The sequence below is a fragment of the Peromyscus eremicus genome, chromosome 11, assembly GCF_949786415.1.
Source record: "Peromyscus eremicus chromosome 11, PerEre_H2_v1, whole genome shotgun sequence".
In the NCBI taxonomy this organism is placed as follows: Eukaryota; Metazoa; Chordata; class Mammalia; order Rodentia; family Cricetidae; genus Peromyscus; species Peromyscus eremicus.
This window is the reverse complement of record NC_081427.1, coordinates 27,111,883-27,138,565: the sequence shown is the minus strand read 5'-3', so window position 1 is coordinate 27,138,565 and position 26,683 is coordinate 27,111,883. Positions and strand designations below refer to the sequence as shown.

The 26,683-nt window shown below is 41.3% G+C and overlaps 1 protein-coding gene across 1 annotated transcript in view; it reads right to left on the bottom strand.

The window, feature by feature from the left end:
- Positions 1 to 26,683, bottom strand: part of Ttc23l (tetratricopeptide repeat domain 23 like) — a 58,437-nt gene that overhangs the window by 14,111 nt on the left and 17,643 nt on the right. Inside the window, exons 5-10 of the mRNA XM_059276671.1 lie at positions 25,396 to 25,552; positions 23,548 to 23,673; positions 20,193 to 20,370; positions 16,723 to 16,831; positions 11,483 to 11,607; positions 4,358 to 4,501 (exon numbers count right to left, since the gene is read on the bottom strand). Coding sequence (XP_059132654.1) covers positions 4,358 to 4,501; positions 11,483 to 11,607; positions 16,723 to 16,831; positions 20,193 to 20,370; positions 23,548 to 23,673; positions 25,396 to 25,552 — 839 coding nt within the window. The remainder of the gene's footprint in view (positions 1 to 4,357; positions 4,502 to 11,482; positions 11,608 to 16,722; positions 16,832 to 20,192; positions 20,371 to 23,547; positions 23,674 to 25,395; positions 25,553 to 26,683) is intronic.

The following is a 26,683-nucleotide window of genomic DNA, read 5'->3' as shown; positions in this document are numbered from 1 at the left end:
GAACGTCCCCAATTTAAGCCTTGTTTTAAAGCTACACTATTCAATATGCATTAGCACACAGACAGACAAATCAATGGAACAGAAGAATCTGGACACACAGAGAAATCTTCATTAAGTTTGTTAGCATGCAAAGCAGTGGGTTTCATTGTGATATTTTCATTTCCATAAGTATATGTCATTTTACTTTGTTCTTATTTGGCCCAGTGGCCACTTTCCCCTTATGAGTGACCCCTTCCTCACCCCAAATAGTCCATCCTTCTGCTTTCATTCACACATTTCCATCACGCTCTCTTGTTCCTCCTTCCCCTTTTCTTTAGACTCTTCTCCTCATAGTTATTTTTCTACTTTCACGTCCTACACACACACAAACACACACACACACACACACACACACACACACACACTCCAGTTTCAACATATGAGAAAAATGTGACAATGTCTTTCCTCAATACAATTCCACTATGTTTACACGCCATATTTCCTTTATACATTCATATGTTGGTGGACATCTACTATGGATCCAATACTGTCATGAATGACATGGCATTTGTTATTTCTTGTAGCCTACTACTTTGGGGTTTGGCTTGTTTTGATTTTCTAAAACCTTCTTGTACATTAAGATATTTTAGATACCAATGTGTTTTGATGTAAGCATTCAGAGCTATGAATTTTCCTCTTAGAACCTGCTTAGCTGTGTCTCATGGATCTAGTTTCATTGTTCTGAAGGTAGGTATACATTTTCCCAGCACTATTTGTTGAAGAGGCTGTCTTTTTTTCCAATTCGAGTTTTTGACACCTTTGTCAAAGATTATGTCTCTATAGATGTGTAGGTTTATTTCTGGGTCCTCAATTCCATTGACCCATGTTTCTGGTTTATTTATTTATTTTTTATTTTTTTTTTATTTTTTTGCTTGGTTTGGTTGTTGCTGCTGTTCTGCCAGTATCAGAAGATAATGTTGAATTGATGAACTACACAGGGATATCAGGGAACATCTGGGAGTAGCTGCTATATACATTGTATTGATTGGAGCAACAGTTTCATCTGTATATAGAGCTGATCAAATTGTACACCTCCAAATATGGAGTACATTTACTAGACATTAATTAAAATTATTCTGGCACAGGTTATAACTTCTAAATATCTGTCTTTTTTAAATTGTATGAATTAATCATTTGATTCCTTTTATGTGAAACCTGAGATTACCAAGAAAGACATCAGCCAAAAGCACCACTAGAAATACATCCACATGTTTCTCTTCCTCTGTCTGACAAAGAGCCTCTGCTCAGCATCTAAAACTGATGCTCTCTCCTGCTGCAAGCTGCAAAAATATATGAAGTAGTATTTGAGCTGATTATGACAAGCTAATACCTGGAAGAAGCCAAGGGCCTTCCAAAGGTCACACTGAGGCTCAAGGAGCCTTGGTGACATTGGCTTTTAATTATCAGCCGCTTCCTACTATGAATTTCTCGTGTGCTATTGTAGCTTTTCCATCATTCTTTGGGCACAATTTCCCCTCTACTAAAGGAATATTTAGATAACCTTCTGAGCAGTAATGCAACCAGGATCCCTAACTTCAGGCCTTTCTGTAATTATTGTCATTAGCAGCATCCGGCCAGGACCATCCCTGGACTGACGAAAGTATTTTATCAGAGATACCTCTGTATTCTCTAAGAACAGACTTAAGCATCCAAACTATCTGTTAAGAAGGCCTGAGGGATGTGCTAATTAAGCTTAATCTTTTCCTTTCCAAAGTCTTATCTCTAGTTTTAGATCCACCCTTAACAATTAACTCAGAAGTAAGGGGTTCCTACTTACAGGTACATCTAGCTGTGAGGGAAGTTGCTTAGCCAAGTTGCCTAGTGACTGATCACACTTCCCCTGCCCTGCCGGAAACTGTGGGAGCAGAGATAGCTTGGAGAGATAAGGGCCAAAGGGATAAAAGGCAGTTTTATCTTCAGAGCAAGGACTAGATAGAGAAGAGAAAAGAGAATGGAAGAACTAGATGGGTAAGAACTGGAGAGGAACGAACTGAGATGGGGAAGAACTAGATTGAAGGGCTAGAATGAAGTATTAGAGGAATGAGATGGAAGATGAGGAAGAGCCAGATGAGGAAGAACAAGATGAGAAAGAAGGAGATGGGAGAGGAGCTAAGATGGGAAACAACTAGATGGATAAGAACCTAGATAGAGCAGAACTAAGATGAGAGAATTAAGATAGAACTTAGAGGGGACAGCAGATAAATGTAGAGAGAAATCAGGCAAGAAAGGAGCTAGGCATGAGAGCAGAACTGAAACTGTGTGGACAGAATTTTATCCCAGAGGAATAAAATAGATGGACGAGAGCTCGGTGTACTTAGATTCTTTCCCAAAAAAATAATTTTTGCCATTGGTAGCCTTTCTTTTGGGCCCCTGGGAAGAAGAAGATTATTAAGGCTGGTCCTTAATAATACTCGAGACTCTCCTCTTCTTTGCAGTTCTGGGGGCAGTTCCTGACCCACCCCAGTCTTCATTAGCACAGTCCATTTCAGTCTCATTGAGAGCAGACTCACATTGCAGTCAGGATGCTGGTAAGCTAGCCTGAAATCAGAGGCAGTCATAACCTTCCAGGCCAACCCCCAGTGACCTTCCACCAGCTAGGGAGCCTGCCACCTGTTTCACACCCTCCTTAAATTGTGTCCTGAGCTGAGGACCATGTGTCCAAAGCATGAGTCTGTGGGGACATTCTGGATCTGAACTGTAACACCTTTACAATGTCTATAGTAAGGTCCTTTTTTATTTCAGAAAGGTTGCTCAGTGATCTCTGTACTAAGTTTATTAGTTATTCTAATTTCTTCTTTGGAAAGTTCTTACTTGAAACACATCAACCATTTTCTCATGATAGTTTACACTATAAGTTCCTAGAAGAGCTTTTGTAATTCATCATATAAATCATTGGTCTTTAAAATCAGCAAGATGTTAAAAATTGCCTCTGTAATATTAAAAAACAAAACAGAAAACCAGCCTCTAGACACAACTCGGAACCTCTGAAACAGACAGGTGGGTGCAGCTCGGGAATCTGATTTTGTTCCTTTCACTATGTTACAGTTCTAGATCTGAGGAACACTGCTCAACATCTGTGCTACACACAGACTCTTCATTTTCCCCGTCATCACGTTCACCGTGGCCTTGAGTGTTTATTGGCCTGTTGCTTCCCCGGAAGCCCTTTCTCACTTCACCCTTAGCATTTTTTTCAGCTCATCTGTAGGCCTCAAATGATCATCTTTTCAGTGAGCAATTTTCTGACTTTGTAGGTTTTATGCTCATGTTCTCCTTGAAGTCTTTCTGTTTTTTGTTTGTTTGTTTGAGACAGGGTTTCTCTGTGTAGCCCTGGATGTCCTGGAACTCACTCTGTAGACCAGGCTGGCCTCTAACTCACAGAGATCCACCTGCCTCTGCCTCCCGAGTACAGGAACCAAAGCAGTGCACCACCATACCTGGTGTAGCTCACTGAGTCTTTAGCCTTTTGTTCTGTTGGCATACTCACTGGTTATATACCTTACAAAGGTTTAAAAAAAATTGGAAGAGAAAAGATGTACATGTTGTGATGACTGTTCTTGATCATCAACTTGACTACATCTGGAATTAACTATAAAACTCAGGCAGGTGAGTACAATTGTGAGGGATTTTTCTTAATTAAATCAAGCCATTTGCAATGGGAAGCCCCACCTTTAATCTAGGTTTTTTCTTTGTTGACTTCCCACTTACCCTCTCTGGGGAGTGGATAGGGGGTGGGGAGGAAGTGGGGAGAGCTGGAGGAGGGGAGGGAGGGGGAATCTGTGGTTGGTATGCAAAATGAAAAAAAAAACTTTTAAATAAAAAAAATCTGAGGTCTTTTGAGGTAGAAAAATCCACCTTTAATCTGGGTCACACCTCCTTGCTGGAAGCCTCTATAAAGGACACAGAAGAAGGAAGCTTTTGCTCTTTGCCTGCTTGCCCTCACTCTCGCTGGCAAATCCATCCCATCACCAGCATTAGAGCCTGCTTCTTCAGGATCCCAGCATATACTGAAGACCAGCGGAGACATCAAGCATCATGGACTGAGCAACTACTAGAATCTTGGACTTTGTGCAGGTAGAAAGCCATGGTTGGACTAGCTGGACCACAGCCTGCAAGCCACTCTAATAAATCCTTGCGTGTGTGTGTGTGTGTGTGTGTGTGTGTGTGTGTGTGTATTCATGCTGTCAGTCCTGTTCCTATAGAGAACTATGAATAATACACATACATATATATACACACCATTCCCCACATGGTGCTTATAATAAGTCCATGAAAACAAAAATGTAACAAAATCAGCCAGACGTTGCTTTTCTTTGCTCACCTTCCTTAGCAGCTGAATTGCATTTCTGAGCTCTCCTTTGGCAAAACAGATGCTGCCCATGTTATAAAAGGTTTCGGCTACTTTCTTACCACAGTTACCATAGGTGCGAGAGTTCAGTGTATACTTTATCAGTTTGTAAGCCACCTAGGAGATATAAATTAAAAACAAAATTAACCATGTCTATGGCATGGATATTGTGAAAAGGGTCCTTTTACCCCACAATTACACAGCCAGTCAGAAGCAGTCAGTTATGATGACTCACCCAAGTACTCTACCATATTATGAATTAATGTTAACAATGATAGTTAATGCCAGTTAATCCACATGTACAGTATCCGTTAATCTTCACAATGTTCTATAGGATAAGGGCTGTCACTGTACTGACTTTACAGACAATGGAAAGGGGCCTAATAAAAGCTAAGCTCTTTCTCAAGATCGCTTTGGCTGCAGGGTCAGGATTCCATGCCAGCCTAAATTTCATAGCCCCGACTATTTGTTTCTTCCACTTTTCAAACCTTCAGAAAAGCCAAAGAATAGCAGAATCAACACTCATAAAATTTTCACCTAGATTCACAAGTGAGTACCATTTCCCTACATTTATTTTATTGTTTTTTCTTAAATATACATATATGTATGTATATGTGAAGATGAGTACATGTGCATACATTGTTATTAAAAATAAATTATAGACATAGAGAAACTTTATTCCTAAATATTGAACCCCATATCTTCTCAGAGCAAGACTATTCTATATAGCAATACCATTGTCATGCTAATGTCATATGGATGCAAAACTATTAACCAAACATGTACATTTTCCAATTATTTCAATAATATTATTTATAATTTTAAAAAGTGGAGTGTCTGATCATTGTTGCATTTTTGCTTTTGTAATTCTTTCTTCTCCATAATAGTTCTTTCCTCCCTTTTCTCTTTCATAACTTTGACATTTTTTGTTTTATTTTGTTTTTCAAGACAGGGTGTCTCTGTGTAGCCCTGGCTGTCCTGGAACTCACTCTGTAAACCAGGCTGGCCTCGAACTCACAGAGCTCCACCTGCCTCTGCCTCCCGAGTGCTGGGATTACAGGTGTGCGCCACCACCACCCTAAGCCACTCATCTTTCATGACAATGCCCTCTCTAATCTACTCACTCCACAGCAGAAGTTCAGTGTAGATCAACATAAACCGTCCATCGTGCCCATTGTCTGCATCTGCCTTCCCAATATTCTGTCTTTTTAAAAATATATAAAATATAATTTTTAAATTAACTTATAAAGTAGCAGGTTTCCGTGAGATTTTTATATGTATTCCATTTAGATGAATTCTACACCTACATATGCACACACGTCTGCTGTCCGTACACCTCCTCCTTTACCCCATCATTCTTTCATCCACTCTGTTCCACTGTCTTCCCTACCTGATTCCTTTAAAGCCCCTCCAGGTACACATTCTTTTTCCCTTTTGAAGCTGGTTTTCCTTATGTAGTTGTGCCTGGCCTGAAACTTGCTATGTAGACCAGGTTAACCTCATAAGGCTCTGCTTGCCTCTACCTCCCAGTGCTGGGATTAAAGGCCTGTGCCAACATGCTGAGCCTGAATACACACATTTAACAGAGGTTAGGAGCCACATATGAAAAGGACATTTGTCCTTCTGAGCCTGGGCTACCTCCTAGTTCAGTGGTTCTCAACCTTCCTAATGCTGCGACCCTTTAATACAGGGTTGCGGTGACCCCCAACCATAAAATTATTTTTGTTGCTACTTCATAACTGTAATTTTGCTATGGCTATGAATTGTGTTATAAATATCTGTGTTTTCCTATGGTCTTAGGCTACTCCCAAACAGAGACCCACAGGTTGAGAAATGCTGTTCTAATATAATGCTTTCTAGTTTCACCATCTTCCAGAAAACTTTTCTTCTTTATTCCTTTCTTCTTTCTTTCCTTCCTTCCTTCCTTCCTTTCTTCCTTCCTTCCTTCCTTCCCTCCCTCCTTCCTTCCTTCCTTCCTCCCTGCTGTGGGATGTTCTGTATGTTAAATGTGTTGCTCTGATTGATTAACAAATAAAACACTGGTTGGCCAGTAGCCAGGCAGAAAGTATAGTCGGGACAAAGAGGGAGGAGAATTCTGGGAAGTGGAAGGCTGAGGCAGAGAGACACTGCCAGCCGCTGCCATGAAAAGCGAGGTGTAAGGTACCAGTAAGCCACGAGCTATGTGGCAACTTATAGACTAATAGACATGGGTTAATTTAATATATAAGAACTAGATAACAAGAAGCCTGCTGCAGCCATACAGTTTGTAAGCAATGTAAGTCTCTCTGTGTTTACTCAGTTGGGTCTAAGTGGCTGTGGGACTAGCAGGTGAGAAAGATTTGTCCTGACCATGGGCCAGGCAGGATTGGAGAAAACTTCAGCTACACCTCCCTCCCACCCTCCCTCCCTTCCTTCCTTCTTTCTTTCTTCTTTATTTCTTTATTTTATTTTATTTTTTGAGACAGGGTTTTTCTTTGTAGCCCTGGCTGTCCTGAAACTCGCTTTGTAGACCAGGCTGGCCTCAAACTCACAGAGATCCGCCTATCTCTGTCTCTGAACATCTTTCTTTACTGGCTGACTAAATGTCATTGCACTTATGTACCACATGTCCATTATTCATTCTTTACTCATCCAGGCTGATCACACTTCCTTGCTATTGTGAAACAAACAGCAATAAAGGTGGATTTGCAAGTATCTCGGTGGTAGGACAGACAGCCCGTTGGGCATATGCCCAGAAGTGGAATAGCTGAGTTATGCAGCAGATTTAGTTTTACTTCTTTGAGAGGCATCTACACCGATTTCCACCAACAGCAAGTTCCTCTTTCAGAACACTATTGCCAGCATTTGCTGCCATAGATTTCTAGAAATTTGTTTTCTTGATTTTCTAACTGTTCTCACTCAGGTGAGATGGAATTCCAGCAATGGCTACAGATGTTAGACATCTTAAAAAACATTTATTCGGCATTTGTGTTTCTTCTTTTGAGAACTGTCTGTTCAGGTCACTGTGGAGTTTTCTTTTCCCCCCTTTGGTGTCTAGTGTTCACATTTCCTTACATATTCTAATGTCAACCCTTTGCCTGAAGGAAATGTTAAGCCTTGCTGGGTGGTTACTATCTGGTCGTTTCTTTTTCTATTAAGGAGCTTTTAAATCTCACATAATTTGGTCTGTGGATCCTTGGAGCAGTTTCTTGTGCTAGCGAGGTAGTATTTAGAAATGTGTTGCCTATACTTACGTTCTCAGGTTTTTGTTTTGTTTTGTTGTTGTTTAATGTTTTTCATTAGCAGCATCAGCATTTCTGGTTTTAAATTATGACCTTTGATCCAGTTTGAGTACCCTTTTGTTCAGAGTGAAAAATGTAGAATTAATTGATTTTTCTTCAGGGGATACCCAATTTTACCAGCACTACTTGCGGAAAAGGTCATCGTTTTCCTAGTGCATGTTTTCAGCACCTTTGTCAAGATTAGGTGTTGGGGTTTGTCTCTGGGTCTTCTGTTATGTTCCACTGATCTGTGTGTCTGTTTCTGTGCTAATGCCATGCTGTCTATCACTATGACTCTGTAGTGCAGTTTGAAGTCAGGTAATGTGATGGCTCCAGCTGGATTCTTTCTGCTTTGAATGGCTTTAGCTATCTACAGAGCCCTTGGTGTTTCCACACACCAATGTGTGTTATTTAGAAAGAGCAAAGAGGCTTAGTTATTGCTGTACACTCATATGTTATGTATGGCATTGCCCAATTACCCATTTTTGAATGTATAAACAGAACATTTCTTTAGCGCTAAGTTGAACATATAATCATCATCTTTTGTGTGCCGCATTAAACAAAACAGTTTACGTATTTTAATAGTTTTGAGAATTTCATACTGAGTATGCTGTGTTTACCTCATTTCTACCCTTCATTCTCTTCTCTTCAACTTCTTCCATGTATCCCCACACACACATTTCCCTCTCAAGTTCATGACCTCTTCCATATGCATCCAGGTGTAGAGACCACCATGTATGCTTGACAACGTATTAGGGGGCTCACCCCTGAGGAAAACTTGATTCTCCCTCCCTCCTCAGTCACCTACTGACTGCAGGTCTTCATCTAGGAGTGTACCCTGTGCGAGACCCTCCCCCCATTGCTATGTCCACTGGTGTGGTCTGGTGCAGGTTTTATTGTTTTTGAGTTCATGGATGCAGCAAGCATGTTCTGTCTAGAGAAAACCATCTCACAGCAAAACTGCTCCTCTGGCTCTTACAATCTTTCCATCTTCTCTCCTGCAATGTTCCCTGAGTCTTAGGGGTAGGGGTTGTTGAGTAATACATATTTAAGGATATCAACTGCTGCTTTTCAGGAAGCAATGCCAATAATTCAGGAATCTCAAAACTCTGTGCCTTTGTATTTTTCAGACTAGGAAAGCATAGATATAGTTAAAAATTTCTGTTTATTTTTCTCAGTATTCGAAAATATTTTACCTACCTGGGTAAATTTATTTCTATGTATGTCCTCTTTTTTTATATACTCATGTAAATGGGATTATTTTACTTTACTTTTACATTTTTCATTAATAGTGTACAGATACAAAACCTATTTTGTGTTTCTTTTGTCTTTTGTAGATTGGTTGAACTTATTAGTTTTAAGTGTGTGTGAAAGAGAGGGGGGAGGAGAAGAGAGAAGAGAGGCAGAAAGAGAGAGAGAGAGAGAGAGAGAGAGAGAGAGAGAGAGAGAGAGAGAGAGAGAGAGATCTTTAGGACTTCCATATAACGTCTCATCATTCTGGAGAGACAATTCAGCCTCCTTTCTAATTTGAATACTGTTTGTTTCTTTTTCTGGCCCACTCACTTTGACTGGTGCTTTCAGCTCAACATTAAAAGGAAGTGTTGAGAGTGGGCATTCTTGTCCTGTTCCTACTCTATAACATTCAGAGGAAAAGCTTCCAGTTTTCTCCACAGACTACGATACCAGCATGGGCTTTTCATATGTGGCCTTTACTGGGTTGTGGAAATTTCCTTCTCTTCTAGTCTGTTGAACACGTGACCAAGTCATATGCATCTCTTCTGGTACTCTACAATGAGCCTATAGCTCATATAGGCTATATACAATGAGTCTATAGCTCACACTAGGCTTGGAAGTCGGCTAAAGAATTCCTTTTCAAAGCAGAAGATGTGCAATGAAATTTAAAAACTTCATGAAATACTTATTGAGCACCTACTATGTGCTAGTTACTGTTTGACACACTGGGCACAGAGCAGTGAACACAGCAGACCACTGTTCCTGTCCTCATGGAGCTTCCTTTCTAAATGCCAAAGCTATCACTTCACAGTCCTGCTTGATAATAGATTAGTAATCACTTGCACTCAGGCCTTTTTTGTCTTTTCCCCGAGAGCTTGCTGTCCTAGAGAGCACCTGGGTTTACAAGAGGAGGGCTGTGAAGCACCGAGTGTGCAATTTTATCATAAACAAGATCGTGATGTTCATTACACCATCATTTAACAAGAAAAAGCTACCAAAGACTGGAAAATTCATCTTTGAAAGTAAAATTATAGACGTCATTATTCTATGGCACTGAGATTCAAAATTAACCATCTGAGCCATTAGAACATGTCACAGTCACTAACTATGTTTCTTTCATTTTTACAAATACTAGTTAATAAAAATCATTAGTTTTAAAAATACTTACATGTGGCATAAAAGAAGCTTTTATTAATGAAAGGAAACACATTCTTAACCATATGCTTAGACACTCACTTTTAATGTATAAGTTGTCATATGGCTGATATCAGATCTATCCAATTGTCCCCACTTGCCTGAGGAAGTATAAGGTTGGTTTGGACAGCTCAAAGTCATATGGAATCTCATAACACGCAAAGGTCTTCACTGTGTTTAAATACATAAAGCTTAGGTCACAACTTCCTAAGCAAACGACTAATGGGATCATTAAATAAAAATGTCAGTATCTGTACTGGTTAGTTTTAATGTCAACTTGACACAAGCTGGAGAAGAGGGAACCTCAATTGAGAAAATGCATCTATACATCATCTGTGGGTCGTTTTATTAGGGATTGATGGGGAGGGTCCAGCCAATTGTGGGTGGTACCACTCCTGGCCTCGTGGTCTTGGGTGCTATAAGAAAGTAGGCTGGGCAAGCCATGAGGAGCAAGCCAGTAGGCGGCACCCCTCCATGGCCTCTGCTTCACTTCCTGCTTCCAGGTTTGTTCCCTGTGGGTTTATGCCCTAACTTCCCACACTGATGGACTGTGATGTTGAACTCTAAGCTGAAATAAACCTTTTCCTTCCCAAAGTTTTATATGGTCTTGGTGTTTCATCACAGCACTAGAAATGATAGCTAGGATAGCACCTAAGATATTTTACATAACTTTTAAAGATGGGATTGTGGCTAGTAAGGGATGAAGGTCAGACTGAAAGGGAAATACCACCATGAAAAATAAAAAACAAAAAAAACAGAAACTAAAGCAGTTAGTGTTAGAATTCTGCCCTCACTCCAGCTACATGACCGCACATGCGCAGTTCAGGAGTTAAGCAAAGGGTCTTGCATCTTACGTCATCAGTGAGCGCTGACAACTACTTGGTCACACAATCAGCACATGCGTGGTGTAGCTCCATAAACCCACTTCATCAGGAGCCCTTAAAAAGCTGGATGCAGACCCCACCCTCTCTCTCTGCTCTGCTCTCTCTCCCCCACCCCACTATCTTTCCCTCTGCCCTCTGCACGTGCTCCCCCATCCCCTTCCTCCTAATAAAACTCTGAAACTAATACTGGATTCTGTTGTGACCATGACCTTTCCTCCAGTAACCAGCACCATCAACAGCACCATTTATCATTCATTTCAGTTAGATCCAAAGGTGGTGGCTAATTTTGATTCAAATTAGTAAATTTATAAAGGTAGAGCTTAAAATGTTCTGGATTTGAAGGACTTCACATATGCACAACAAAAGCAAATTATTATATCAATACTGTAAGCAACAGCAGTTCTGTGTGTGACACTCAGCTTTATCTGAGACTTGTGTGATCTCTAGTTTCTGAACTGTGAGACAAAAAGGCCATCTATATCTAACAAATAAAATAGGAATCATGTTTATGACTTGGTAACCTTTACCTGTTTTTCGCCATTTTGGATGAGCCATGTACAAAAGTCTTCAATGGCAGTGAGAGTTTCATAATCTTTAGAGCCCAATGTTTGATATGTACTAATACTTCTTATGAAATAAATCTCAACAGCATCTGGAAAAATGGAGAGGATTATTTAAAGCAAACTTCAAGCCTTCATAGATGTCTATTATCAGCTTGGGCTCCATTGACATTTTCATGCTTAAAGTGTGTGCCTGCTCCTATCTCGGGTTTCACAGAGACCTTCAAAAAGTCCACGACAAGATTGGCTAGAATTAGATGATAGTCTTATGATGAAATGGGTGCATGGATTTCAAGTAGGGGGAAGGTGCATCAGTCCAAATAGTTCTGTTATCCTCAAGATCAAAATAATTACTATATTAGACTTCCAGGTACATTGAAAGACTATGTTTCAGCTAAAACTTTGATATTTTGTGTTTATATATACTATATATGTATTTATTATGTATCTTTAATGTATACACATAAGTGTATGTATGTATACAGATATATGATTTGGCAATTTTTTCTGTTTAAAAATTTACCGTTGTAGCCAGAATATGGTAGCTCACTCCTATAATTCCAGCAGTCAAGGGGCTGAGGCAGGAAAGACTGCCATGAGTTTTAGGCCAGCCTGAACTACAGAAGGAATTCCAGGCCAGCCTAGATTGCGACTGGCCATGCTCTCGAACAAATGGCTTATGGGCTTTTTCCTCCTGCCAGGATCCCCCCCCCCCCCCATGGCTCAACAAGTTCAAGTCTGGATTAGGACTTGTTTACACAACAGTTGTGGGCCACTTAGCCATCTTATCTCTCTTTACACTGACCAACCTTAAATTAAGGGTTGAAGACCCTTCAGAGATTAAAAGAGAAAGAAAACTAAAACAAGCGCACAAAAACCCAGCCCTGAAGGAAAAACTGGCCTTTGGCTTCTTGTCTTCATAGAGTCTTTCTATGTGCTTGCTGTAATTGTGTTTTCTTAGTCCCAAAGGCTTTCTTCAATGGTAGTGGTGGGGGGGGGGGGAGGAAGAACCTTTCATTTACTTTTAATGTTGTCTTTTATTCCAAATACAGTATTTGCTTACATAGTCAATATATAAAAATGTATAAAAATAATGGGAACTTTTGCCTGTTCTATGTTGCCTTGGTCATTGTAAACCTACAGTAAGTCTGCTCCTCTTCCAGTGTCGTGCTGGCTATCGGGAGATTGGCGGCCCCACCCACATACATTTCAGTTTCTCAGTGTACACAAAATAACCTGCTGGTATTTTGCTTAGAATAGGATTCAGTCTGTTAGGAAGAACTGATATCTAAAAAATAATGAGTGCTCTTATCTATGCACATGAAACGTCTCTTTGCTGTGGGATGGTCTGTATGTCAAGTGTGTTGCTGATTGGTCAATAAATAAATCACTGATTGGCCAGTAGCCAGGCAAGAAGTATAGGCGGGACAAGGAGGAGAATAAAGCTGGGAAGTGGAAGGCTGAGTCAGAGAGACACTGCCAGCCGCCACGATGACAAACAACATGTGAAGATGCCGGTAAGCCACGAGCCACGTGGCAAGGTATAGATTTATAGAAATGGATTAATTTAAGCTATAGGAATGGTTAGCAAGAAGCTGTAAGCCACGGCCATACAGTTTGTAACCAATATAAGTCTCTGTGTTTACTTGGTTGGGTCTGAGTGACTGTGCGACTGGTAACAGAGATTTGTCCTGACTGTGGGCCAGGCAGGAAAACTCTAGCTACATCTCTTAGTTACTTGATTTTTTTTCTTCAGGTTTAAAAGTTTTGTTATAGACATTTCTCACATTTTTGTTAGAATTATAATTATTTATTTATTGGGTTGCCAATATAAATGATCCTTTCATCTTAATTAGAAATTCCACTTGTCTGTTCGTGTCGTAATCACAGTGACTGGATTTTTTGTATATTAACCTAGAATTCTGCATATTATCTATAGTCCATTAGTTTCAGGAGAGTTGATGATGATGATGGTAATGATGATTTTTTTTTTTTTAGTTTTCCAAATTAGATCATCAGATCATCTTCAAATAAAGGTTTTGTTTCTTGTTCTTCAATAGCACATTTCTCCTTTTCTTGTTCTATTGCATTAGGACTTCTAATACGATGTTGGAAAGGAGTGTGGAGGGAAGATCATCTCTGCCTTACTCCTGTCCTTAGTTGGAAAGCTTATACTTTCTTGCTATTAATGAAGCCAGTGAGGTGGCTCAGTGACCATGGCATCATGGTCAAGCCTGAGGAACTGGATTCAACCCCAACATCCCACATGATGGAAGGAGAACACTGACTCCTGCAAGTTGTTCTCTGGCTTCTCTATATATGTAAAGAACATCTAGGCTGGTTTCTTTTCCGGGCTGTCTTGTTAAGGTTTCTATTGCTGCATCAAACCATTATGACCAAAGAGCAAATTGGGGAGGAAGGGTCTATAGACTTACACTTCAGCATTGCTGTTCATCACTGAAGGAAGTCAGGACAGGAACTCAAACAAGTCAGGATCTTGGAGGCAGGAGCTGATGCAGAAGCCATGGAGGAGTGCTGCTTACTGGCTTGCTTCCCATGGCTTGCTCAGCCCACCTTCTTATAGGACCCAGGTCCTCCAGCCCAGGGAAGTCACCACCTACCATGGGCTATCCCCACCCCACCCCCATTGATCACTTAATTGGGAAAATGCCTTACAGCTGGAACTCAAGGAAGCATTTCCTCAGCTGAGGCTCTTTCCTCCGATGACTCTAGCTTGTGTCAAGTTGACACACAAAACCAGCCAGTACACTGGTTATTATGAACAAGTGCAGCAATGACCAAGGATATGCAAATGTCTCTGGTATGCTGACTTAAGCATCTTTGGTTATACACCTAAGGGTGGTATAGCTGGGTCATATGGAAGTTCTATTTTAGTTTTTGTTTTTTTTTTTTTAAGAACTTTATGCTGATTTCCAGAGAGGCTTTGCAAGTTTTACATTTTCACTAGTGGTATATAAAGGTTCTTTTCACACATCCTGGCTAGTAGTTTTTTTGTTTGCTTGTTTTCTGATAAAAAGCCATTCTTACTGGGGTGTGTCAGAATCTCAAAGCAATTTTAATTTGCATTTTCTTAATTTCAAATATTGACCATTTTATTTCTTCTTTTGAGAACTATTTAAGTTTATTATAACATTCATTGATTGATTTGGGTGGTTTTTTGGTGTTGAATTTCTGTAGTTCTTTAATTTATATTAATCTTATATCTAATGTATATCTTATATATTTTATCCCCTTTGGTAGGCTATCTCTTCACTCTGATAATTAGTTTATTTGCTGTAAGGCGCTTTCTAATGTCATGTTATTCCATTTGTCAGTCTATGGGATTGTTTCCTGTGCTATTACAGTTATTTTCAGAAAGTCCTTGCCTATACCTATATCTTGAAGTGTTTCCCATGTTTTCCAATAGCAGTTTCGAGACCAGGTCCTGTGTTTAGGTCTTTGACCCATTATGAATTAGTCTTTGTTCAGGATAGGGGACAGGATTCCCTTTCTTTTCTTTCCATGAAGCAGGACATTGCATATCCCAGGCTGGCTGCAAACTCTCTATGTAGCGCAGGATGACCTTGAACTTTTGGTCCTCTTGCTCAGGTTCTGAGTGCTGGGTAGAGGATGCACAGTACTGTGCCAGTTTTGTGAAGTGCTGGGGCTCTAACTGAGGCTCCGTGTGTGCAGGCGGCCATGCTACCCTCTGAACTGTGCCCCAGGACCCGATTTCACTATTCTCCATGCTGACCAGCAGTTTCCCCAGCATCATTCATTAGAGGAACTATTTTTTATTTTTCCCGGCAATATATGTTTTTGACTCTTTTGTCAAAAATTAGCTGACTGGAGCTGTGTAGTTTTTTTTTTTTTTTCAGGGGTTTTTCTATTCCTTTGCGCCCTATCTCTTTTTACACCAGCACAATGCCATTTTAGTTTCTGGGGTCTGTGATATACTTTGAGATCAGGGTTGTGATACATCCAACATGACTCTTTATAGTAAGGACTGCCTTAGTTGTTTAAGGCCTTTTGTACTTCCATGTGAATTTTAGGATTTCCTCCCTTGTGCTATGAAGAATATCATTGGGATTTTAGCAAGGATTGCGCTGAGTCTGTGCATTACTTTCACTAAATAGTCCTTTTCACAATATTACTTGGTCAATCCATGAGCATGGGAGGTTTTTTTGCACCATCTAGTGTTTGCTTTGGCTTTGTTTTTCAGTGTTCAAAATTTTTCTTTGTAGAGATCTTTCACCTCCACAGTTAACCTTATTCTGAGTTGTTGGCTTTTTAAAAAGTGTCTGTGACGGGCGGTGGTGGTGCACGCCTTTAATCCCAGCACTCGGGAGGCAGTGGCAGGTGGATCTCTGTGAGTTCGAGGCCAGCCTGGTCTCCAAAGTGAGTTCCAGGAAAGGCGCAAAGCTGCACAGAGAAACCCTGGCCTTGAATTCACAGAGAACCACCTGCCTCTGCCTCCCAAGTTCTGGGATTAAAGGTGTGCATTATTGCCACCGCCCGGCTAGGGAAGGACATTTTACATTCTGCACAAATCCCAAATTCCTCTGTCAGGGCAGACCCCACCCCATCGTCTATGAAGCCAAGACAGAGACTCCTTTAGTCGACTCCGGCATCCGTCAGGCTGCTCAAGCCAGCACTGCCTCCCTCACCCGTTCAGCCATCTCTCTGCCACCCAGTTTCACACCGACCACCTTGCTGGACAGAGGAGTCTTGCTGGAGGAGACACTCAACACTTAGCTTCCCTCTAGAAATCCTAGTCCATTATCTTTGAATACAGGTCCTGGAAATTCTAACTGCTACATCATTCTCTCTTGTAAAGCTGGAGTAAAGGAGTTAAGGCTGAGTGCAGGGAGAGAGGAGCTCATGCCTCCCCTTCTACTGAGTTCACATGGTAAGCCACGCTTACAGTGTGTGTGATGTCTGCAGTTTAGAAAGGTAAATGGGGCAGATATTCTAAGGAGTACAGGAAATAGAAAATAGTTTGTTTTGGTGCTCAATTAATTTGGGAAGATATTATCAGTTGTAACCTCATGTGTAATTATGGAATTGATTTTTTACAAAATTGTATTAGCTTTGTCTTTCCATTACATGAGTAGCTACCTATAATCTCTTATTTATGGATCATTCATCAGTTTCCTCTCATGTCACTGGGGAGTGATGATAAATGCAAGGCCACCTCCTCTACCTACCCCTGTGCTGGGATTCTCCAGACATGGCATAAGCTTTAGCTAGTAAAGCACTCGCCTCAGCAGTTTGGGGGCTGACTTCAGAAAATGAAGAAACACAGATAGAATAGGCCTGGAAAAAAAGAAAACCATGACAAGATCAGTACCCGGTGACAGTCTAGAAACCCATGACAAGATCAGTACCCGGTGACAGTCTAGAAACCCACGACAAGATCAGTACCTGGTGACAGTCTAGAAACCCACAACAAGATCAGTACCCGGTGACTGTCTAGAAACCCACGACAAGATCAGTACCCGGTGACTGTCTAGAAACCCATGACAAGATCAGTACCTAGCGACAGTCTTTCACTGCATTTCTCAGCAGCTGTCAGAATTACTAGCTAACTGGGAACCAACTCAGCTAGACACAGAATTAAATGAGAGCAGAGCCCGAGTTCCAGCTCAGTCACTTACTTCTGTGGGTCTTGAAAGAGAGATTTCACTTTTTTTTTTTCAGAGCTGAGGACCGAACCCAGGGCCTTGTGCTTGCTAGGCAAGTGCTCTACCACTGAGCTAAATCCCCAACCTGAGATTTCACCTGCTTATGCAGGAAGGAATGTATGGGTCTTACTGATTAGGGCTCAGGAAAGATTAAAGGAGTCAGCATATGCGAACACTGGATGCTATGTATCATGTGGTCAGTTCTAACTAAATCTTAGCTGAATTACTTCTACTAGGTCTCACAGCAGAACATAACTATAACATTAGCTCAGAATCTTGAGAGCTCAGTATCAAAAAGTCATAAAAACATGGGTCCAAGAGCTCCAGTCTTGCTTAGCTAACACCGAGATAGAGGATAGTCCCTTAACTTTTTCAAATATAGGAGAAAAAGATGATACAAATAGAATTTGTCACAAACAGTTGCTGTAAGTGTTAAATAGATTAATGTATATAAAGTGTTTATAATATCACCTGGCATTCAGTAACCATTAGAGAAGTGTACAATAATAATAATTATTAGTGATATTACTAACTATCTGTATTTAAATGCAAAGTATGTCACTTGGGAGAAAAGAAGAGTGAAATCAGCTGACCCATAGCTACCAGCAAGGACAGACTCACCTATGCATAACGGTCCACCCGCCAACTTGTAACTATGTCAAGGAGCTAAAGGGATTATCATCACCCACCCACTATGAAGCCAGGCAGTGCAAAGTGTGCGTACTGTTCCTTTAACTACAAGCTCCTGGATCAGATTTTCTGGGTTCAAATTTCTACTTTGCCACTTGTTAGCCATATAACTTCAGCTGAATAGGCTATAACTCTGTGCTTCACGTTTCTGATCCTTAAAAATGAGATATAATGATACCTACTTTTAAGGTCTTTGTGGGTTAAATGAAATACATACTCAAGTGCACTCAATAAAAACTTTTTATAAATTTTAACTTATGTTTTGGTGTTGCTATAAACATTGATGTTTATTACTTTCTTCATTCTAATTTGACCAGTTTTTTTTGTTTGTTTGGTTTTTGGTTTTTGAAGACAGGGTTTTCTCTGTGTAGTCCTGGCTGTCCTGGAACTTCCTATATAGCCAGGCTGGTCTCAAACTCAGAGATTTGCCTACCTTGGTCTCCCGAGTTCTGGGATCAAAGGCATGTGCCACTACTACCTGGCTTGACCACAGTGTTAAGAGAGCTTTGAATTCAAAACTCTTGTCTTTCTCTGGCAGTAACTCTGGCACCAAAGCAGATCCTTCAATGCTTCTCTCCATTGCCTAGTATTTATAATCTTGGGTTGTCAAATTCTTCTCCACACCTTTCTTAGCTCCATAGCTTTTGACATAAGACTGTGGGGCTGTGCCACTGCTTTCCCCATGTACAAAATCCAGCATGTCAGTATATCTGTGGTGAAAGCAGATTTCTGACCATACTGCAGCATTTTATTCAGAAGTGAGAAAGGTGAATTTAACTAACTATTTAAGAACATTTTAAATGGAAGTGCCTTAAATGGTATTTATAACATAGGCTCAATATTTCTTCCTTTGTTTTGGTTTGCCCTGAGTATTTGTCAATTAGTTACCTCTATGTGAGTTACACTTTCACTTGTTTAACTTTAGATTTGGAAATAAAAACAGCTGCAATGAACTTAAAGGGCATCTGACATATTGTAACAAAATACTATGGGTTTTCAAATAAGAGTCCTATCTTAGTTAGGGATTCTCTTGCTGTGAAGAGACACCATGACCATGACAGCTCTTATAAAAGAAAACATCTAATTGGGGTTGGCTTACAGTTCAGAGGTCTAGCCCATTGCTGTCATTGTGGGAAGCGTGGTGGCGTATAGGCAGACATGTTGCTAGAGAAGGAACTGAGAGCTCTATATCTTGGTCCACAGGCAACAGGAAGTGAACTGTCACATTGTGTGTGGCTTGAGCATATATGAGACCTCCAAGCCCACCTCCACAGTGATATAATACTTCCTTCAACAAGGCCACACCTACTCCAACAAGACCACACCTCCTAATAGTGCTACTCTCTATGGGCCAAACATTAAAAATTATTTATTATTACTACTGATATTATTTGCTTATGTATGCACATAAGGAACATGTGGAACTTAGAGGGCTATTCTGTGGAATCTGCTGTTTCCATCCACTTTCCCATGGGTTCCAGGGATCAAATTTTGGTCACCAGGTATTTGCCTGGCAAATACCTTTGAGCTGTCTCGCCAGTCTTTCCTTTTGGTCTTCTTCAAGTCAAGTTCAGCTGCCCCTATGAGTTTTTCCTCTTGGGGTAGGCTCAAGCTTGGTTTCCTCCCAGCACTGACAGAGACGAGAGACCTAGGAGGGGCTGTGTTATTTTCCAATCAGGTCACAGAACATAATATATGTTGACTAGAGTCAGGGGCCTCTGGTCAGGTTTTTTTTTTTTTTTTTTTTTTTTTTTTTTTTTTTTTTAGGTTTGAGGCTCTTTTTTTGGAGCTGGAAGAAAGTCAAGGTTAACATGTGTGGTAGTTTGAATGTAGTTTGAATGGCCCCCATAATCTCTTAGGGAGTGACACTATTAGGAGGTATGGCTTTGTTGGAGTGGGTATGGCCTTGTTGGAGGAAGTATGTCACTGTGGGGGGCAGACTTGGAGGTTTCATGTGCTCAGATACTGCCCAGTGAATCAGTCAACTTTCTGCTGCCTGCAAGATGTAGGACTCTCAGCTATTGCTCCTGTACCACACCTGCTTGCCTGCTGCCATGTTCCCCACCATGATGATAATGGACTGAACCTCTGAAACTTCAGTGAGCCTCCTCAATTAAATGTTTTCCTTATAAGAGTTGTCATGGTCATAGTGTCTCTTCATAGCAATAAAAAACCCTAACTAAGACAACATAGAACCAATTCTGCCCATTAGGATGCTAGGGTTAAAGGGACCAATCTTAACTCCTTGTTATGAGAAGCAACTGGGTCTGGAACAAACAAGACCACCTTGCCAAAGAACCAACCTGATGCAAATACTGGATGGCCTGCACATGGTTCTTCCTCAGCTGCTCAATCTGAGCGATTTCTTCATACAGACTAATCAGTTCGGATGTGCCATGACCCTTGGCCATGATGATGTTGCCAATCGCCTTTTCAAAGTATGCCAGAGCTAGGTTCATCCTGTGCATGGCCAAGGAGGCTCTACAAGAAAAGAAAAGGAGGTGGAAAGTCACACAGAGGTCACTTACTTTGCAGACACATAAGGAATTAATTCCAAGAAGAATTTGTCTTCATAGACAAATCATCTGGATGGTTGGCTCAAAACCTAGCGTTGCTTTAAATAAACTCCCATTATCCTGAATTTTGCCCACAAGATCCCACAGACTACCACCATTTGCTTAACCCAGGAAGATATTTTATTCTGATACAATTTTTATTAAAATGCAAATAAAAAATGTCACCCAGAATTCATAAGATGGAGTAACTTACTCATAAACACAGACTGTGGATCGTGTAATATCAGTGAAGGTGGGACAAAGCACAAGCCCTAAGGACTCAGCAAAAAAGCTTGTGATTGACATGCTTCCATGCCACACATGTGTAATACACATGATTGGTTTATATGTAAGACTGATAACTGGTAGAACTAGCAGTCGTGTACATGTGAGGCTGTGACTATGGGATTAGAAGCTGTGCACAAGCATGCCAGGCACCTCTTCTGGCTCACAAACAGACACATTTTCATGTTTTTTTCAGGTCAGTCTGGAGGCTTCTCAGTAGGGCAACATCTTGAGCTGCAAAACTAGACGCCAACAGAGGCTTCTCCAGAATTGTCTTTTATTGCCCACCTGTAGTCTTTATCGCTCTAACAGAAGACACTAAGACCCTGTAACACTCAGCCTGAGACTGCCTATCACCAAATTAAAAAAAAAAAGGTGTCTAAAGAGTTCCAGAGAGCACAGCCAGGGTTCAGAACTGGAGAGCTAAGATTGTAGAAGGTAAGAGGCTCTGAAAGCTGGTACTGCAAGACCCTCAAGCAAAGATCTAGAGAGTTATCAATGTTTAAAATGTGAAGAGCCTGACTCCTGAGACTCAGGACATGCCATACCACCTACTGTAGGGTGACAGGACTCAAAACCCAGAGAAATACATCTCAGCCGCAGCAACAAGAACTACAGATTTCTGGCTTCTAAAATCATAAAACTCCCAGTCTTAGGGCTTAAAGCCTCTGGGTTTGTAAGCCCCCAAAACTCTAGGCTAAATATGATGGCCCACAACCATATTCCAGTACTCATGAGGCAGAAGCAGGAGGATTCCTGTAAACTTGAGAACAGCCTAGGCAACAGAGTTGAGTTTGACCCAATAAAAAAGAACTCAGGGCTGCCTATTTGTGACTTGCACCTGAAGAGAGCAAAAAGTCTGTAAGCTAGCCTTTCTGACAGATTCATCTTGTCCTGAACATGAGTGTGCATGGCCAAGGGCATAAGCACTAGATTAGAATGTCTAATCATTCTTTGTAACAATAATCTCTTCTATCAACCAGACATGTGTTTCTCTTGATCAAAAATATTTCTCTTGTTCTTCAGAAAGTAAGAATGGCTCCCATCAAGAGCTTTGAGGAAGGTTGTTTGGCCTGGACAATCTTGCCTTTAGTGTCTCTACCCTTCAATGGAAAAAGGCATTACTAGATATCTGTCTTTACTAGATAGTTGATACATATCAAATATAACGGGATGATGCAGAAAATAGGCTATGAATTCAGATGTTTCAATGATAAGCCGAGATCTTCAACTCATTCTGTCCCCTTGAGTTAATCTTCCTGTGCCTTATTTTCTTATCTGTAAAATAAAAATATTAAGAATGCGGGCAGTGGTGGCGCACGCCTTTAATCCCAGCACTCGGGAGGCAGAGGCAGGCGAATCTCTGTGAGTTCGAGGATAGCCAGGTCTCCAAAGTGAGTTCCAGGAAAGGCGCAAAGCTACACAGAGAAACCCTGTCTCAAAAAAACAAAAAAAAAATTAAGAATGTCTACCCTCATAGGTTATGGCAAGGACTGAATGAAATACAATTTCCAAGCACTCAGAACAGAGTGTGGTATGTGTTATTCCTAGTAAGCATTCTAACACTTAGTACCCACACAAAACAGATACTCAAAGACTGTGGTATGAATGAGTAAAATAAACAGTAGAATAGATGGAGAAAAGGGAACATGGCTTTGTTTCACATAAGGCAGAAAACCTTTAAGTACGGCCCTCTGTGACAGCAGGAGACATTCACCAGACTCTAACTATGGCCCTATAGACTTGAGTCAATAGTCTGATTTTGTTCTGAACATTCCAACATGTCCTCACCATGTCCCATTTGACTTCTAGATTCATGGCTGTTTAGAGGAGGCAGATGTGATGTTTCATGTACTTACCATTTAGTCATTTGCCCTACTGTGCCAAGAGCTTAGAGCTTTTGGAAAGAGATTTCTTTCAAGGATGTGAAGATATTTGAAAAATCTGGGGAACAGTAAACTTTCATTATTTCTCTCTCCTGATAATCTGATGGGCCCACTCTCCTTTCTAAATACTGGATTCTCAAAGGATCCTTAACTCAACTCTCAACAGTTTTAAGTCTTGTTCTGACTTAAACAAATCCTGTGGACTTTGTTTCTCCACAGAACAGAGCTTTCCTTAAAAATGTACATCTGTCCATAGCTCTGACAGTCTCCAATCAGCCATCTTAAGTGCTCTTTCCTTATCTGTTAAGATGCCACACTCTATGACAAAAGAAAGAGGCAACTCAGAAAAACAAGTCCATCCCAAAGTAACTGCAAGAGAGCTACAGTAACGAAGGGCAAAGAGAGATGAATTCAGATCACAGATGCAATATGGAACAAGCTAAGTCACCTTAGAGCAGCGGCTCCCAGCCTTCCGAAAGCTGCCACTCTTTCATACAGTTCCTCATGTCATGGTGACCCCAGACCATGAGATTATTTTGTTGTTACTTCACAACTGTAATTTTGCTACTGTTAAGAATCATAATGTAAATAGCTGGCATGCAGGATATATGTTTTGTGACCCCAAGGGGGTCACGACCCATAGGTGAGAACCACTGCCTTCGACCAATTGCCTAACCTCAGCTCAGTCTCCTGGCTCTCTGAGGAAACCACAGTCACACTGCCCACCTCAGTGGTGGCTGTGAGGATTAAGGGTGGCAGTGCACAGTAAACTCACAGAACCCACACTTGACAAATAGGACCTCTTTTATTATCAGTTGAGCTCTGGGCTTTTTAGTCTGAACATATTTCCCCTTTTATTAGGTCAAAGAACAGGAAAAAACAATCCAGACCTCCTTCATAAAAGCTTCTGCTTCTTTAGGGCTAGATCTTACCTGCCCAAAGCAACGGTTAGGTCTTTCTCTGAGACGTGGCTTCCCCCAACACGTCCGTTGTTTAAGTCTTTCAATTCCTTCATGTTTCTATCCGCTTTCTGCAGGTGGACATAGGCCTGTTTGCCAGTGAGTCAGTCAAGGGAAATGCCAGGTACACTAACAGCCATTGTATAGGGACAGTAGTCTATAAGCTAACCGACAGGGCCCTTGGGAAAACCAAGCACTTGTTTGAAAACAGCTCTTTAACTGTGTTTTCAGTTCTCCAGTGTGGGTCATCAAGAAGGGAGAATTCTCTGGAAAAGAACAAGGCCATGGATTTCCTGTGGTGGCTGCCTGAATCCAGGTCTGGAGTGGTGAGTGTCTGCAGGAAGAAGCGGAAACTGTAAATTATACTAGATTTCCTTTAGAGACATCGACTGCCCGACAACAGTTATTCATTTTCACCAGATTGTTTCATAGCAATGGGAAATGAGAGGAACTAATTATGCTGAAAGGGACTTTTTGGTTCATTTATAAAATCCAAGAAAAGCAGGTTTGGGGCCAGAGGCAAATAGCAGAAAAGAAAATCCCCTTAATTCCCAAACATCCTTCCATTTCCCGAATTTTAATTGCTCCCCACTAAGGATGTAACAGCAGAAGACCACATATCAGATATAGCAAATGGACAGACCCAATAGAGAGGAAGGTATGTAGAGGGGGAGAGATGGGAGCTTCTGAGCTCAGAATGCTCAAGATTACTCAGGAACTCTACTTCTTTTGACACCTTCCAAGTGGGGAAACTATTAAGATCAAAACCACACATTTCTTGGGGATAGACGTTGATATCACTTTGCTCCCTGGTGTCCTGAAAGGTCTGCGTATCAAGAGCTTGCATATTATCACGACACTTGGGAGATGGTGGAACCTTGATGAGGTGGGATCTGGTTACAGGGGGTGGGGGGGGGGAGAGGAAGGGGAGAGGATGCCCTTGATAAGCACAGTGGGAGTCCAGCATCTTCCTCTTTCTCATCTCCTCCCTGGCTATAAGGTAAGTGGTTCTCCTTCACTATGCACTCCTGACATGATGCTCTGCCTTGCTGCAGGCCCAAGAGCAGAGGATCCAGCAGATCTTGAACTAGAACTTCTATAACTGTAAGCTGACATACCTCCCAACCCCTTTATAAGCTGAGTATGTCATGTGATACAGTCATATACCCGGCTCCTTTTCTGGAGATAGGGAGAACTTCATCAGTGGTCCATTTGTGTGGCTTCTGTTTTCACAGGCAATATTCTTAACGGCATTAAAAAAAAAGCATTAGATGATCAAGCACCCATTAAACCAGTGGGTTCTGCTATACATTATAGTTACTTGTGTCTTTCAACCAGTTCAAGGAACAGAATTACCCTAGACCTAGTAAAAAAAAAAAAATCAAAATTCCCAGGGAAGAAGCCATTTAGCACTTCTTCTTAAAGCTCCCCCAGAGAATTACTATGGATAGGGGGCTAGTGTGCTGAAGTGCACTTTAAATTACCACTCACTCTCTCCAGTCTTACACTGCTACCACCACTGCCACTTACATATACACTGGGAATATTAACTTTGAGTGTTCCATGGAAGGCCTACCAGATTTAGAACATTCCAATTGGCTACGGGGTGTGTGGCTAGCGAGATCCCTTCCATGGCTCAACTCGGGCCTTATAGGTACAAACACGAAAATAAAATGCGTACCTCTTTGGGTGGACAAATACCTTATGGAGGGCCTAGATGCTGGAACACAGCTCATAGGAACCACTTCCGCCTTCCTCCCTCCCATCTGGCGTGCAGCCTGTAACCTTCATCGCCAGATCCACTTGGGAAAGAAAGGATATCGTTTTTGGAGGAGCCAAGCTATTCCCAGAGTATAGTAAAGCATGACCAGAGCTCCCAGGATTTCCTTTTTCTCCTTGTCTGAGGTTGTGTTTTGCTTCCAGGTCAGCAGTGTGTTCCTGGCCGACACAGCATGTTTCCTGGCCTGAGCTGGGAGGCCTGAGGAAGGTTAGAGAGGTGTCAAAGAAGTTAGGGGGTGTCAAGAAAAAAAAAAAAAAAAAAAGACATCACATAAGGCATGTTCCAGTCAAAGGCATTCCTGAAAGAGCAGAAGGTAGACAGTGTGGTTGTCAGGTATGGTTCCTAAATCGAGTGAATCGCAGCATTTGGAGTGTTTATACAGCACAGATCCCTGCATCTAACCTAGGCCTAGGAAGCTGGAATCTTTAAAAGAACAGGCCTACCAGATTTAGAACATTCCAATTGGCTACGGGGTGTGTGGCTAGCGAGATCCCTTCCACGGCTCAACTTGGGCCTTATAGGAACAAACACAAAAATAAAATGCGTACCTCTTTGGGTGGACAAACCCACAGATGATCTTTATGCAGCCTCCCTGGCATTGGTCTGTGGATCTCAGTTTAGAAACAGATGATCTTTATGCAGCCTCCCTGGCATTGGTCTGTGGATCTCAGTTTAGAAATCAGTGACTGACAGGGGTGGGAGCTGAGTAACCCCTTCGACATTCTGCTGCAAATGCATGTGACCTTTTCAACTTGCAAAGCATCTCCATCCTCCAAATGGCAAATGATACTCATTATGAAAACTGCCCCTAACCAAGCACACGGAGACAAATAGGGCCAGCTTTCAGCTTTCTGGAAAATATATTCTATAAATACAAGGGTTTAGGAATGTAATTACTTCCATCTGAGGGTTCTTTTTGTCCAATCCAAGATGAAGCTGGTCATACTAATTGGTCACACACACACACAAGAATCCAATTTATAAGTGCAGTGGGGCCCCTCACTAGGAAGACTCAGGGAATGCCAAGTCCCAGCTAGAACTGGGGGGGGGGGGGTTTCCTCTTGTTTTCTAAAAAAAAAAAAAAATCTGGTGTTCCTGAGAACTTATCCAAGCTATTTGTCCAGTTAACAGAGGTAGAAGACAGACTTGAGAATACTGTCTATTGGACTACCGCCTCATCAACTCTAACTCATATCTTTCCCTTTTCTTCATGGGAAAAGTGAAGGGCTGGATACCGTCCTGTTCTCTTCCATTCTAATGAAATCAAGAAGGAGTGCTTACTTGCGGCCCTCTCTGAAGGCATCTAGGGCCGGTGAACATGCTCATTCC